Below are 15,518 nucleotides of genomic sequence, written 5' to 3' on the forward strand. Positions count from 1 at the left end.
AGTAATTTGAAAGTGTTTGTGCCGCAATTTTTAAATGAAAAGACAGTTGGTTGTTGTTTGTTTTTATATTTATTTTATGGGAATAACGACCAAAGTAAGTTGTTGAAATCATGGGAAAAATTAATGAATATTACTTACCAAGTTTGTTGTGCCATAGAATTTCCTGAACATAATCACCAACATTACTGGCCTCAGGTATTCCAGAAGTGGGGCCAGTGATTCGTCTTTCACCCAGTATTTCTACCGTAATTTTGGGGTTGTGGCAGCAAATTACTAGGAAGCATCACCCGCATCATCATCCTTTCTATAGAAAAATTGAAGTGCCGGTAGTGTCAGCCTTATCCACCAATTGCCAGTCACTACGATACCTGTGCGTTGGTTTGGATTAGTCAGTGTGCATCGGGGTTAAGGTATTACCAATTGCCACACATTCAAGGCTGGAGCGCAAGGTAACCCTTAGAATTTGAATTTTATAAGATATATAACAAAGGGGCTAAGAGTGCGTCGGCGGTTTCCTGCAAAACAAGAAAAGAAGAAAATTTTAATGTTTTTAAAAAAAGACATCAATTAAGATGCAATTGTCAAACAAGCCTAAATTTTAATAATTAATTAACCATTAAACAACGTATATGTATTTAGTGTTAAAATTGTGTTGTCTTTGTGTATGTCCTAGAGTTTAAGTGATTTCAACTGTAAGGATTTTTAACGCCAGGATAGTAATCACAAGTTTGTGTGCGATTTCAGAGAGGTCGGGTATTAGAATTGTTCATTTTGGCCCAGGAATAACCATCTTAAGCGAGCTCTCTTAGGGTAGGCATTTGGTAATAAAATTTGCGTGAATAAAAAGCAATAGTCTCTCGCTAAACTGGTGTTAGATATTCCGTTAAAAAAAAAAAAAGAGAAAGATTAAACAATTAGAAAAAAACTGTTATAATTGAATTCGTTTATTGAACTGAAAAAACTGAGAATACATATTTGACAACAAACATATTGATATCAAAGCCTATTAAGATTATGTTAATAATATTGGACAAAGTGTTTTATGCTAAAGTACAATATTTGATTCAATTCTCAACACTCTACCTGAATTAAATATTTCTTACATTATAATTACAAAACAATACAAGTTGGAAACTAAGCAATGCCAAAAACTCCTTTAAAATATTCCAACTTCTGTGGAGTTACTGCCTTGGTAAAAACGTCAGCAACCATTTCTTTTGTTGAAAGATACTTCAAAGATATTTCATTGTTGTCAATTTTCTGTTTGATAAATTTGGCTTTAATATCCACATGCTTTGTCCTTGACGAATACTTGTTATTTGTAGCCACTTGTATAGCTCCTTTGTTATCACAATACAAAACCATGTTGACATTGTTGTTGGGATTGAGTTCTTTTTCTAGTCGTTTCAACCAAACAGACTCCTGTATAGCTGCAGTTATTGCCATGAACTCAGCTTCCGTTGAAGATAGTGCCACCGTTTTTTGTCTTTTTGTGGACCAGGATATTGCTGCTGATTGAAAAATAAAGACATAACCAGTTGTCGAATGGCGGTCGTCCAAACTTCCAGCCCAATCTGCATCGCAATAGCCGGTAATATCTTCTTCTAAATTTTTCTTATAGATGAGCCCTTGTTCTATAGTTCCTTTGAGATAACGCATTATTCTTTTTACAGCTTCCCAATGCGCTCTACCAGGATTTATTCCGAATCGGCTCAGGATATTCACAGCATAGTATATATCAGGGCGCGAAACCTGAGCAGCGTACAACAAGCACCCAATAGCTTCCATATACGGTGTTTTCGACATTTTTTCCTTTTCAACTTCGGTTTTAGGGGACATACTTTCGTATAACTTCTTATTATAGTCCATTGGAGTTGAGGAAGGGTTACAGTCATTCATTCCGAAACGTGTCAATACATCTGATATGTACTTAGACTGATCAATTTTGATTCCATCTTCAGTTCGGGATATTGTCATACCAAGAACATTAGACACTTCCCCCATGTCTTTCATTTTAAATGTTCTTGAAAGTGTATTCTTGACAGAATTTATTTCGTTTTCGTCATTGGAGAATATAATTACATCATCTACGTATATTGCAATATAAATCTTCTTTTCATCTGTCACCTTTGAATATACGCATTGATCCACTTCTCCTTGTACAAAACCCATATCGATAAGTTCCTTGTTTATGGTTTCATTCCATACTCTCCCAGATTGTTTCAAGCCGTATATGGATCTGTTAAGCTTACAGACTTTATTAGAAGCATCACGGAAACCTTCGGGTTGTTCCATATATATGGTTTCTTTTAAAATCCCGTTTAAATAAGCGCTAACGGCATCCATCTGATGAATCTTCATGTCATATTTTGCTGCCAATGCTGCTAAATACCTTATTGATTCATACCGAACAACTGGAGAGAATGTTTCCATATAATCGATACCTTCAGTCTGTGTAAATCCCTTTGCGACTAGTCTTGCTTTCCATCGCAACGTGTTTCCATTGGAATCTTGCTTGGTCTTGAACACCCATTTTGACTTCAGAGCTTTGCATCCTTCAGGAAGTTGAACCAAAGTCCAAGTATTATTGACTTTCAAAGAATTCATTTCATCTTGCATGGCTTTTTTCCAATGTTCAGAATCTTCAGACGACATTGCCTGTTTTATAGTCTGGGGGTCTGAAGAAACATATTCTATTGCAGAAAATGCCGTTGATCGTTGATTACGGTTTGCTATCCTTTCTGATCTTCTAATATTTTCAGACGTTGGTATTGGTCGTGAATTACATTGATTTGGTTCCCATTCTTCATCATTTGGGTCCACATAGCCATTGTTATCAAAACATTCTGGATCCAAAAACTCACTATCAGTTTCAGAATCACTACGAGGCTCATTTTGAATTACATTATTGCCATCCAATTCGGTTGACTCCATATTCGTTGATACATTATTCACTGTTTGGTTCAAAACATTATCCATTTCTTCATCTGGAGATTGAATTAGCAAAGGATTGTACAGATTAGAAGATGGCGTTTCAATGTTTGAGTGAACATTTTCAAGAAATACCACGTCACGGCTAACAATTATTTTTTGATCACTTGGATCAAATAATCGATACGCTTTACTTTCCGTGCTGTATCCAACCATGATACATTCTAATGACTTTGGATCAATTTTAGATCTTCGTTGTTTTGGTACATGGACCAAAGCTGGACATCCGAAGACTCTAAGATGCTTCAAATTTGGTTTTCGACCCGACCATAGTTCTTCGGGACATCCTTCATTTCCTCGGCATGGCACTCTATTTATCAAGTACGATGCGGTAGAAGCAGCTTCTGCCCAAAAACGTTGATCTAATCCACTGTCGATAAGCATACATCTTACCCTTTCTATAATCGTCCTATTTATTCGCTCGGCTACACCATTTTGCTCGGGTGTATATGGACATGTTTTTTGATGTATTATTCCACTTTTTTCCAAGAATTCAGAAAAATGTTTGCCGGTGTACTCACCCCCATTATCCGATCGTAGAATCTTGATTTTTTTAGAACACTGGTTTTCCACTAAAGCCTTGAATTCTAAAAATTTCGGAAATACCTCAGACTTTTTCTTGATTGGATAGACAAACAGTTTTCTTGAGTAGTCATCCACAAATGTCAACAAAAAACGAGCTCCCGAGAACGAACTTTCTTTTAGTGGACCAACAACATCCGAATGAATAATTTCCAATAGCTCTTTGGCTTGAGTACCGACTTCTCTACTCACTTTTCGGGTTTGCTTTCCCTTCACGCAGACAACACATGGTTCAGAACATTCTTTGCCAAAATTTATGCCAACATTTGCGCTCTTGACATCACCCAGTTTCGCATTACAGATATGCCCCATCCTTCGGTGCCACAAATTGAAATCATTGGCCATGGTAAAAGCTTTACCCTTTTCCTCTTTCGAATTGCATTCTAACCGGTACAATTGATTCTGCGCAGTTGCCGTTGCTATAACACGTCCATTTTTATCAGAAATGCGGCATTTTTCACCTTCAAAAGTCACCCTTTTTCCATTCTTAGCCATTTGTCGAACGGAGAGTAAGTTGGTACACAAATCTGGAACATACTCCACGTCTTTGATTGTAACACATCTCTTATTTTTTCCAGAGCCAACTTCAATATCAACATATCCAATGGAGTCCACTACGAGTTCATGCTTATTCGCAATAATCACCTTTTTATTAAAAACATCACGGATGTTGTACATGTGGTTCTTCTCATTCGTCATGTGGTTGCTTGCTCCACTATCAACGTACCAGGCATTTAAACAATCTGAACTTGAAGTGGATTCCGTAGCTTTTGCACACGCGCTCACATCGGTAGTTGTAGCAAATAAAACATCCGACTTCTTTTCATGCTTCCTTGTAGCTCCATTGTCATTTGGCTTCAATTTGCTGGGACAATTTCTTGAGATGTGTCCAAGTCCACTGCAATTGTAGCATTTGATTTGCTTCTTACCTTTCTTGATACCTTTAGATTGTAACGCCGATTCTTTTTCTGGAGCTCGATCGAATTTCGCATCTTGAAGTAGAACATTCTTCACCTTATCCACCGTCAATTTCTCCTTGGTATTTTCCACGGCCATCACAAGCGGTTTAAAGTCATCCGTTAATCCAGCTAACATTAGAGATGCAGTCAACTCATCGTCAATGTTTAAGCCAGCATTTTTCACTTTAATAGCCACTATAACGATGTCATTGACGTATTCCTGAATGGATCCATAGTTCTGTAGCTTGATGTTCACAAATTGCTTCAGCAATTCAACTTTTCTGGTAAGGCCCGTATCTTCGTACGCATTCATCAATGCACTCCAGGCATTTTTCGCGGTAGTTGAAGTTGCAATGTGGCCGTAATTGTCTGGTTCAATCATCAATGTTATCTCGGCTAAAGCTCTCGCATTCAATTCAGCATCAGCGGTATTATCAACACATGCCTTCCAGCACCCTTTAATGACCAGATATGATTGCGCTTGCCTCTTCCAAACATCAAAGTTTTCGCGTCCACGCAATCTTTCTAGCGGAAAAGCTATGTTATTACCAGCCATTTTAATTTTTTTTCACAAACGTCACTAGTTTTCAATATTAAAAAATGTATCTATTTTGTTTTGCCGAATATTTTTTTCAAACGTGACTAAGGCCCATAACCTGTTATAATTGAATTCGTTTATTGAACTGAAAAAACTGAGAATACATATTTGACAACAAACATATTGATATCAAAGCCTATTAAGATTATGTTAATAATATTGGACAAAGTGTTTTATGCTAAAGTACAATATTTGATTCAATTCTCAACAAAAACGAAATTAGTTTTAAGAAACCTTTTATAAAATAAATGTTTTAATGTTTGGTTCGTGAAAGAAATATGTGGTGATCTGTTAGTAAGCGGGGGGGTTTCCCTTGGAGTAAGGTGATGAGGTGAGTGTGAGTGTCTTGTGGGGTTTCCAGTAAATTTTAAAGTGGAGACTTGGAAACCATGGAAGGGCGGGCGAATGTAGGGATAAAAATCTCAATATCCCTTTATCAAAACAGTTATCTTGCTTCTAAATTTTATTTATGTTGTTTGTTTGTCTCTTCAAAGAAAAATGTATGTTCGCCCTGAGGTGTTAGATATGGATGGTTGAGAACCGAGGCCCTGAGCACGCAAGCCAGTCGGATGGTCCATTCTAGCGCCGCCATATCAGGGATTGTAACAGATGGCGCCCAAAATAAAAAAAAATTAAGTTCATTTAGAACTGAGATAGGATAATTTTTGTGCAATACCACCTACGTGCAATAAAAATAGACCATAGGGAAAAGTAATAGTAATAAGTATTATAGCAATATCCTGGGACCTGACTGATATTGAGCCATGTTTTTGTTATTGAAAACATGTTAATGTGCAATATTAGTTTTAAGGTAAAATAGGATATTTAGTATAATACTTCCATAATAATAAGAACGGTCGATGCAATAACTTGTTCGTCTAGTGTGTAACAATGAATGTATTGTGAATGACCTGTCTTTTGTGTTTTGATTCTAATAAGTAGCTGCAATAGTTAGGAATTTCGACTAGGGGAAATGGACAACGTGTATGTGAACAAAAGCAGATGTTGGTTGTTCTCCCGTTTACGAGATCTTTTTTCTTTCAGACAGAAGGGAAATTGCCGTAAAGACACAGTCGAAAGAAAAATTCAAAAAAATATGTGTTTTGTTAGTGTTCGTATTTAACTGTTTTGATAACCGAAAGGACATTTAAAAAAAAAAAATATATATATATATATATATAATTATTTAGACACACACCTCACAACCCATCGCAAGGAGAACCCCTAGACGTTAGAAATTGTTCTGTTTGAAATTAGAAATTGTTTTTTTTTTAGTGTGACTAAATTCTTGATAACTTCATATATAGATATATTATTTTTTTTGTAAAGTATAATTTTCGTCTTTTTTATTAATTTTTTGTAAACAATATTATTGGAAAACGTAAAAGAATTCAAAGTTTTCATTCAAAGATTGGTAGAATCGTAAGCATTTGCCAATGAGTGAAGAAAACTTATTTGAAACAAATCGTCGAAGCAAAAGAAACCGCACGGCGTCCTTTGATGCTAGTAGAATATCGGTGCAAACATTGCCGAAATATAGGAAAAAGGATAAGATTGGCACAATGGTAAATCCACCTCCTGTTAATAATCCATCTATAATTGATATGTCCCAGACTATTAACGCTACTCCTAACCCCAATTCGAATACTTACAATATGCTTCCTAATGGTAACCCGACTAGTTCTTCTCATAGTTCCACGCCAGCTAATGACGATATGAACAATGTTTTAAGGGAAATGGTAGATGCCGGAGTAACCAATGCTGAAATAAATTTAAGGCCACTAGTGCAGGAGTGTATAGGAATGGAAATGAAAAAAGTGTATGAAGCCATTGGGAAATTAGGAGACATAGTAAAGAATTTGAATATTGGCACAAACGCTCTGAACAATCAACCTAACAATATCCCATTTTCGTTTCCAAATCCACCTCCCATAATCGAAACCAACAGACATCCAGAGATGCAACCGAATAATATGATGTTTGCAAATCACGGTCCCAATTTGGATAGAACAAGTAAAGTTGAGAAATTCAAGTTGAGATTCGATGGTAATCAGTCTGGCATGTCTGTTGAAGATTTCGTGTTTCGACTCGAATACCTAAAAAACCAATACAGGGTGTCATGGGAAGAAATCTTTGCCGAGTTCCAGTCTTTACTCTCGGGCAGCGCTTATGAGTGGTACTGGTTACAGATTAAGACCGGTGTAGTGAAGGATTGGCCTTCTTTAAAAGATGCCCTATATCGACGATACAGTACGACTCGATCGAATTTTGAAGTAATGAGCGAGATAGTCGATATGTAAATTGTATAATTTGAAATGAAAATAGTATCAACTTTCCTCACCTTCCCCATAGATATCACTAGTACACCATATTTTTTATGCGGAAATGCAGAACAAACCAATATAAAAACTTAAGTTGGGTATAATTTAAACAATTCATTTGAATTATATGGGCACTGTTTGTGAATGCCTCAACAGCATTGGAAAGGATTTCCCACTAAGTGGGCAAACATTCTTTTTTTTTTGAAATGGCTAAGTGATAAGGTATCAGAAATTAAAACACATTTTTTTAAAAACTTTCATTATTTCATTCCTTTTCTTCCACAAACTCTGTACCCAATATTGCACTTTTCCCTAATTCTTGGTATGAAGATATCCCTGTTGGGGTGGTGAAATGCTTTTGCATCTTGGTTCATTAACCTCTTGGCGGTGCATTATTTCCAATCTTTTTGAAGAATTCCGGTCCGTGTCATAATTTATTATCATCTACAAAGGTATAACTTACCCGAAGAATTTCCTTGGGCTATGTGGGATACATCGTCTGTTTTTTTTTTTCTCGGCAATCAAAATAAAGAAAAGGTTGTGTCCACGGGAGTATCGCCTTGTTGGTTTTGCCGACTGATATATACCCTCAGCTCAGGATGGTCCTTCTAGTATGCTGACCAATTATGAGGGACGTTCCGAAAGTGTCAAGCAATATTGCTCATTCCATAGCTTATTCTGATATAAATATTATAACACGCCAGATTTGGACTACATGTACTTCTTCCTGCTTTTTATAAAAGATATGCCATAATTTTCCACTTTGCCAGATACTGGTACGAACATTGGGACCTGTAAATGTCAAAGAAAATCAAATAATTGGTAATCAAAATTTGAAATTTGGAGGTACCCGGAGTGGTCCGATAAATGCCTTATTCACATCAAACACCTGGTTGAGAGAAACATTCATCAAGTTTGATAAGTTCCGCTTACTTGATTCCATTAATAGGGGTGATGTGACCCTATGTGAGGGAGGTACTAGAAGGAGTGGACCGATATTGCCCGTCTTGATCTAAGTTTGATAATAATATTACGATGTACCAAGTTTGGACGAAATCGGATATACCTTTCGAGAGTTATCGTGCCAAATGTCCGGAAACTAATCATATGGCTGAGGGTATAATAAGGGCATTACTAAACGGATAGACTGCATATTGTAACACACGAAAAAAACCATAACACATCCACAACAAAGAATCGGCATCCTGTTTCGTGGGCTGATCTCCTTTGGGTGTGGCGATCATGAAATGTGGAAAGCACACACGCCCTTGTAGCAGCAAATTCGATCATTGGTGGCAAGAATAAATAATGTTAACTTGTGTGTGTCCGTGGACGGACTGACCTCCAACATCCATACCTGTAACAAAGAAATGTTTATACAAGTATTTAAAAACTAGTAATGAATGGCATTTATACTTACGCAACCAATATAAGGCCAAAAGTCTCCTAAGGAGAATAAATCTGAAAATATTACGAGAAGAAAACAGTAAGTTATAAATATTTTAAAATGAGGTTAAATATGTTTCGATCAATCGAAACGAATGTAAAAGAAAAAAATAATTCTCCTTCTTCTTCTCCATTCATTCAGGAAGATATGTTCGCATTGCCAATCAAAGCTTATTAGTACCGATAGGGTTCGCTGTCGTAAATACTGGCAGCGTAGTATGTGTGTACTACAATGTATGCGATAAGGTGAATGAGTTATCCCTAATGCAATATGAAATTTACCTTTTTTTATAGAATCCAGGCCCGGCATGGAGACTCCAGGGTGTGGGAGTTCCCCACGTTAGGAAATTGGTGTCACGCACATCGTCCCTTGCGAAATATCCTCAGCAATGGTCGATGTTTTGTGGGCGGGTCAGTTGAGGGCGGCGATGTTCAAAGTTAGTGGCGGCGCACCAAAAAAAAAGAGAAAAAATACTATTATTATTAAGGGAATAAATACATACCCGGAAAAGAATTGCGCTGCGGGCAATACCAGAAAAGACGTAGGAAATTGTATTAACATGTTGGATGCACTTGTGCATCATGTGAATCGAAAAACTGAATGGAAAGGGGAAACGGCAAGCGTTGCCATATCAAAGCGAAATGGGTTATTGTTCAGTGTAAAATTCAGTACTGGTTTTATCAACGCTGATAGTCGGCCATTTAGTGAGGGTAGTATCGTCAATGTAGATGTAAACAAAGTAATATTGGTTCTTAGATGTGTATGTTATCAAAAATGTCGTGGAAAGTTGGGGAAAATGGTGGAAATTTCAATGTCCTATAAAAGGCACGATGCAGCAAAGAGCGGGTTGATTTGTGCAGTAACCGCCATTGAGTGCCGGCTTAAACTTTGAAGTGGAAGTAATTTGAAAGTGTTTGTGCCGCAATTTTTAAATGAAAAGACAGTTGGTTGTTGTTTGTTTTTATATTTATTTTATGGGAATAACGACCAAAGTAAGTTGTTGAAATCATGGGAAAAATTAATGAATATTACTTACCAAGTTTGTTGTGCCATAGAATTTCCTGAACATAATCACCAACATTACTGGCCTCAGGTATTCCAGAAGTGGGGCCAGTGATTCGTCTTTCACCCAGTATTTCTACCGTAATTTTGGGGTTGTGGCAGCAAATTACTAGGAAGCATCACCCGCATCATCATCCTTTCTATAGAAAAATTGAAGTGCCGGTAGTGTCAGCCTTATCCACCAATTGCCAGTCACTACGATACCTGTGCGTTGGTTTGGATTAGTCAGTGTGCATCGGGGTTAAGGTATTACCAATTGCCACACATTCAAGGCTGGAGCGCAAGGTAACCCTTAGAATTTGAATTTTATAAGATATATAACAAAGGGGCTAAGAGTGCGTCGGCGGTTTCCTGCAAAACAAGAAAAGAAGAAAATTTTAATGTTTTTAAAAAAAGACATCAATTAAGATGCAATTGTCAAACAAGCCTAAATTTTAATAATTAATTAACCATTAAACAACGTATATGTATTTAGTGTTAAAATTGTGTTGTCTTTGTGTATGTCCTAGAGTTTAAGTGATTTCAACTGTAAGGATTTTTAACGCCAGGATAGTAATCACAAGTTTGTGTGCGATTTCAGAGAGGTCGGGTATTAGAATTGTTCATTTTGGCCCAGGAATAACCATCTTAAGCGAGCTCTCTTAGGGTAGGCATTTGGTAATAAAATTTGCGTGAATAAAAAGCAATAGTCTCTCGCTAAACTGGTGTTAGATATTCCGTTAAAAAAAAAAAAAGAGAAAGATTAAACAATTAGAAAAAAACGAAATTAGTTTTAAGAAACCTTTTATAAAATAAATGTTTTAATGTTTGGTTCGTGAAAGAAATATGTGGTGATCTGTTAGTAAGCGGGGGGGTTTCCCTTGGAGTAAGGTGATGAGGTGAGTGTGAGTGTCTTGTGGGGTTTCCAGTAAATTTTAAAGTGGAGACTTGGAAACCATGGAAGGGCGGGCGAATGTAGGGATAAAAATCTCAATATCCCTTTATCAAAACAGTTATCTTGCTTCTAAATTTTATTTATGTTGTTTGTTTGTCTCTTCAAAGAAAAATGTATGTTCGCCCTGAGGTGTTAGATATGGATGGTTGAGAACCGAGGCCCTGAGCACGCAAGCCAGTCGGATGGTCCATTCTAGCGCCGCCATATCAGGGATTGTAACAAGTCCTGAATTTTAGTACATCCGACCGAATTCAGTCTAGAAGCAAGTATATGTAATTTGGAGAAAATCGATTCAGATCTAGCTATAGCTCACATATATACAGGGTGAGATAAAAAAAACTGCAACAAAGTCAAACGCCATAATTTTTACATTTTTTCAAAAAAATTTTTGAATGAAAGCAAAAAATATCGGAAATAGCATAAAATTTTAGAATAAATTTAGATTTATTGGAATTGGTCACCTTTGGCAGGAATTATGGCCTTCAAACGGCCAATGAAACCGTTACACGCTGCCCGAATGTTGCTCTGCGGTATTTTGATCCATTCCCGGCGAAGCGCATGCTTGAGGTGAACGACACTTTGGTATTTTTTAGTACCAACCTTGCTTTCCAAAATACTCAAGACACAATAGTCCAACGGATTGGTATCCGGAGATTTTGGTAGTCATTGTGAGCTGGAAAGGAAGCGAGGAACCTCATTTTGTAACCACTCTTGGGTGGCGCGTGCTGAGTGCGATGGTGCTGAGTCCTGTTGGAAGGTCCAAGGTCTGCTGCCAAAATGTTTGCATGCCCAAGGCTTTAATACACCCTCCAGAATATTTCCGCGATAATATTCGGCATTTTTTCTGATGCCACGGTCGATTAATACGAGCGGAGAGCGACCATCGGTTGTTATGGCGGCCCACACCATCACCATGGCCGGTGCTTGATTTCTGGTGGCCAACCGAAGGTGCACATCTTCAGCTAACCTCTTTGGCAAGTAAAGACGATCATCATTTTGTTTATAAACTGCTGGACAACGAATGTTTCTCATCGGAGAAAACCTAATTCGGCCGTTCACCACTTTCGGCCAAGCGAAGCTACTCTTTAGCTCTTTTGAGTCTATTTTCTTTCTGTTGCGATGTAAGTTCTTGAACTTTTTGGAATTTCAATGGCTTAACCCCGAGCTCATTTTTCAATATTTGCCAAATGAAATCTTGCGTTATGTTCAGCTCACGAGCCATTATTCGGCCTCTGCGACGCGGGTTTCGATCAAGTCACTTCTTTACTTTTCGAACCATTTCTGCTGATGTTTCTGTTTTCTTCCGTCTACTTCCTTGACATCGGTCTACGCTTCCAGTAACACGATAACGAGCGATGGTACGAGACACAAAAGATTTATTCACATTTAAATGCTGGAGTGCTTTAGCGATAGCCACTTGTGGCTTTCCAGACAAATATAAAGAAATCGCACTATCACGCTTGAATTCCATCAAAAATTACCTTTTTTCTGAAAAATTCTCACGAAAATGCTTTTGTATGCTTATAAACAATATAATGAGCTGTCAGTGGAATAATTTTAACAGGATTTCAGGATATGCCTCCCATATATTAGTTCACCCTGAAACCAAACTATAACTGCTCTAAAGCCAAATGTTGATGGGTGGTGCGATATACTTCAAATAAATTATTTTGTTGCGGGAGCTCTACTAAATATGCACAGTGGTGTAGGGTATCATATAGCCGGCCTCGCACGACTTTTGACTTTTCTTTACTGGTTTAAATTACCAAAGTACAAATTTATTAAAAAAAGACATTTAAATCAAATTATTTTATACAAAGTGTTTTCCTAACAGTTTAATGTCATTTATTTTATGAAATTACTTTAATTTCATGAAATGTTTTTCCATAGAATTACTTGTATGCCGGCTAACAGATTAATTTTGAAAATAGAACGTAAATTGTAATTGTGTAACGTATACGTTCCTTAAGTTACCATTACGTACGTTGCACTCCGTCACCCACTAACAACCATTTTAAAAATAACGCCAAATTGACAGCACTGACAAATGAAACAAATCTCATTCTCTCTATCGCTCTCTCCCTGAAGGGGTAAAATAGAAAACAAACATAAACAAAGAGCTGCATTTGCAAGAAATTTAATTATTTTATTTGTTGTAAATCGGCGATAGAGTAACAAACTGCAGCGGATAGTTTTTTTATTTCTTATCGCATCGCGGGGCCAGGATAAGAAATGTCTAAAGTTTATTTGATACCAGTTGCTGTTTTTCTAATATTTCAAGTTACGTTTCTGGGAACGTAAGTTTTGGTGTTTCACGAATGGGAGGATGATGATTGACTTTTTTGCGTTGTGGTTTTTTGTTGTTGTTTTTTAATGGATACTGAAAAATTAGTAAATTGTTGTTAACATATTTTTCGGTTCTTTTTTTTTTTGCAGTTACATAGCGGCAGTAGTGCAAGGTCATGTTGTACCCACCGTACCCTATATCAGTGATGCGGCCACCTATTCACCGGAGAGTTGTGTATTTGGACAAATGATAAATATTGGCAGTGTATTATGTGAGTATGCGGGTGGAGTGGGATTCCCCTCGAAAATTTTATGGTGCCATGATTCATTAACAACTAATTGTGAAAATATTGTTTTTTTTTTCAGTGGGCATTACAATCTATATACGTTATCGCCAAATATTACAACTCTTTGAACACCATCCTGATTTGGGTAATAATTTGTTACGCTATAATCGTATAGCGGTGTGGTTTGGTTTTATCTCATGCCTGGGCATTAGCATTGTGGGCAACTTCCAGGAGACCAATGTTCGAGTGGTCCATTTCATTGGTGCATTCTGTTGCTTCGGCTTTGGCACTCTATACTTTTGGATGCAGGCATTGATTTCGTACATGATCTATCCAATAGCCGGCACCAAGCCGAATGCCCATTTAAGATTGGGTATGTCTGTGTGTTGCACGATTCTATTTATACTGCTGGCCGTAACCGGCATTATGTCGCATATTCTCTTCAAAGGCTCAAATCCCAGAAAGTGGTAAGTTGGAATAAATTCTATTTTTATTTTCTACATTTTTTTAAAAAAATGATTCAATTTATTTCCCAAACAAAAGGTATCCCTCGGATGGCGGTTGGTATTTCCATGTCATCAGCTCGATCTCAGAATGGGTTATTGCTACAGTGTTTAGTTTTTATATTTTATCCTTTACCCATGAATTCCGAGATGTTGATTTAGAGCATCCACCATTACGTATTATTTCGTATTCACTAACCTTACAATAAGTTCAGATATTTTTAATTTTGCTCTCTTTATGCATTTTTTAAATCTGGTATACATTGGCTTTGAAGCTCCTCCATAAAGTAATTATTAAATTTTGGTTTAGTCGTCTAAAAACAAACCAGGAGATCCTTATGGTCCCCGTTTAATTTTCGATTTTTGTACAGTTTTAATTGAGTTTTCGGCTGCCAAATTTGTTACCTAACTTTTGGTTTGCTGTGACGGAAATTTGTCTAAAATGGTATTACCTATTTTAATTTCCTTTTTCCTAAATTTCTACTAACATTAGAAAGCCCTTGAAAATTGCTTCCAACAAAATATACTGGTGCTTCTAAGCAAAAGTTAAACTTTAGTCATATTAATATTATCGTTTTCCTCATTTTATTGATCTGTATAAACTGGCTTTTATTTATAAAAGTTTAATATAAGTCATATTAAGTTACTAATTTTTAACACTGTTTATAATTTGTATACACAACAATAACCCAAAGGAATTTATTTTTTTAAATAATAAATATGATTAACGAAACTACATTGAAAATCAATAATGGACTTGAAACACTTGGGCTCTATTGGACATTGAAAAGGAAATTTTGACATATTTGCATTTAAAGTTATTTATTATTTTAAATTTGTCCAATAATTGTATCCAATACTAGTTCAATTGTGTTGTTGTTAAAAGCTTTCCAAACTCAGGTTTCTCGAGTCCACACTTCCGTCGTCCTCATCTGAGTCTTCGTCGGAGCACGGAACTCCAATGTAGTCTCCCGAATGTTGCTGTTCCAAATTCGGATTGTGCATCGTTCTTGCATTTAGTTGAAACGGACTCCGGGGCAAAATAGATAGGATAGTGGAATAAATCGGAGGAATATTTTAATCGTAGTGGTAGAGGATACCAATCTTAATGACAATTGCAGCCACAATCCCACAGCAGCGGGTTCTACGATACTGGATTGACCTGAAACAGCAACATTCCAGTTTCGACCAGCGGCTGCTGTCAGCATTGGGAGCAGTATATCCCGGAATGCTTGCTCCGGATTTTATTGCTCCGTGCCGGGATTGTGGAAAATCCCGTACTTTGCTCGGTGTGTCTGAGCGTCATCCACCACAGATCTGTTTCGGCGCGATGTAATGGATGTAGAGAATGGCTGCTCTTTAAGAACTGTTCCGGACTAAGGCGTTTGTGAGACTATAGCGGAAGGGATTATGTCGTCCTCATCAGAGGCGTCGTCGGAGTATGGAACTCTAACGCCACATGTTGCTGTCCCAAATCGAAATTGTGCATCGTTCTTTCAATTCAATTTCAACCGACTCCGAGGCAAAATTAATGAGATAGTGGAATTT

The 15,518-nt window shown here is 37.1% G+C and overlaps 2 protein-coding genes and 1 long non-coding RNA gene across 11 annotated transcripts in view; 2 read left to right on the forward strand and 1 right to left on the reverse strand.

Moving 5' to 3' along the window:
- The window catches only part of LOC101894992 (tubulin monoglutamylase TTLL4), a 42,552-nt gene extending 33,058 nt beyond the window's left edge, over positions 1-9,494 (reverse strand). For 2 of the 9 annotated variants that reach the window (XM_059121149.1, XM_059121150.1), the window contains exons 1-7: positions 9,430-9,494; positions 9,180-9,371; positions 8,872-8,912; positions 8,626-8,808; positions 8,302-8,562; positions 7,915-8,243; positions 139-515 (exon numbers count right to left, since the gene is read on the reverse strand). The gene's annotated coding sequence lies outside the window, so the exon portion shown is untranslated. Of the gene's footprint in view, positions 1-50; positions 5,203-7,914; positions 8,244-8,301; positions 8,809-8,871; positions 8,913-9,179; positions 9,372-9,429 lie in introns of those variants that run through there. The other 7 variants (XM_059121143.1, XM_059121145.1, XM_059121144.1 and 4 more) reach the window with 7 other exon arrangements.
- A 257-nt stretch (positions 9,495-9,751) lies between these two features.
- LOC101891386 (uncharacterized) lies at positions 9,752-10,784 on the forward strand. Its single transcript, XR_225438.4, has 2 exons — positions 9,752-9,890; positions 9,954-10,784. It is a non-coding gene; the product is annotated as an uncharacterized LOC101891386 (long non-coding RNA).
- A 2,176-nt stretch (positions 10,785-12,960) lies between these two features.
- LOC101896146 (DNA damage-regulated autophagy modulator protein 1) lies at positions 12,961-14,703 on the forward strand. Its single transcript, XM_005175243.4, has 4 exons — positions 12,961-13,191; positions 13,331-13,452; positions 13,547-13,934; positions 14,011-14,703. Exons 1-4 carry the CDS (start codon positions 13,127-13,129, stop codon positions 14,177-14,179), a joined length of 744 nt encoding a protein of 247 aa, XP_005175300.1. The 5' UTR covers positions 12,961-13,126; the 3' UTR covers positions 14,180-14,703.
- The last annotated feature ends 815 nt before the right edge of the window (positions 14,704-15,518 follow it).

This window comes from Musca domestica, unplaced genomic scaffold, assembly GCF_030504385.1.
Source record: "Musca domestica strain aabys unplaced genomic scaffold, Musca_domestica.polishedcontigs.V.1.1 19, whole genome shotgun sequence".
NCBI classification, from domain to species: Eukaryota; Metazoa; Arthropoda; class Insecta; order Diptera; family Muscidae; genus Musca; species Musca domestica.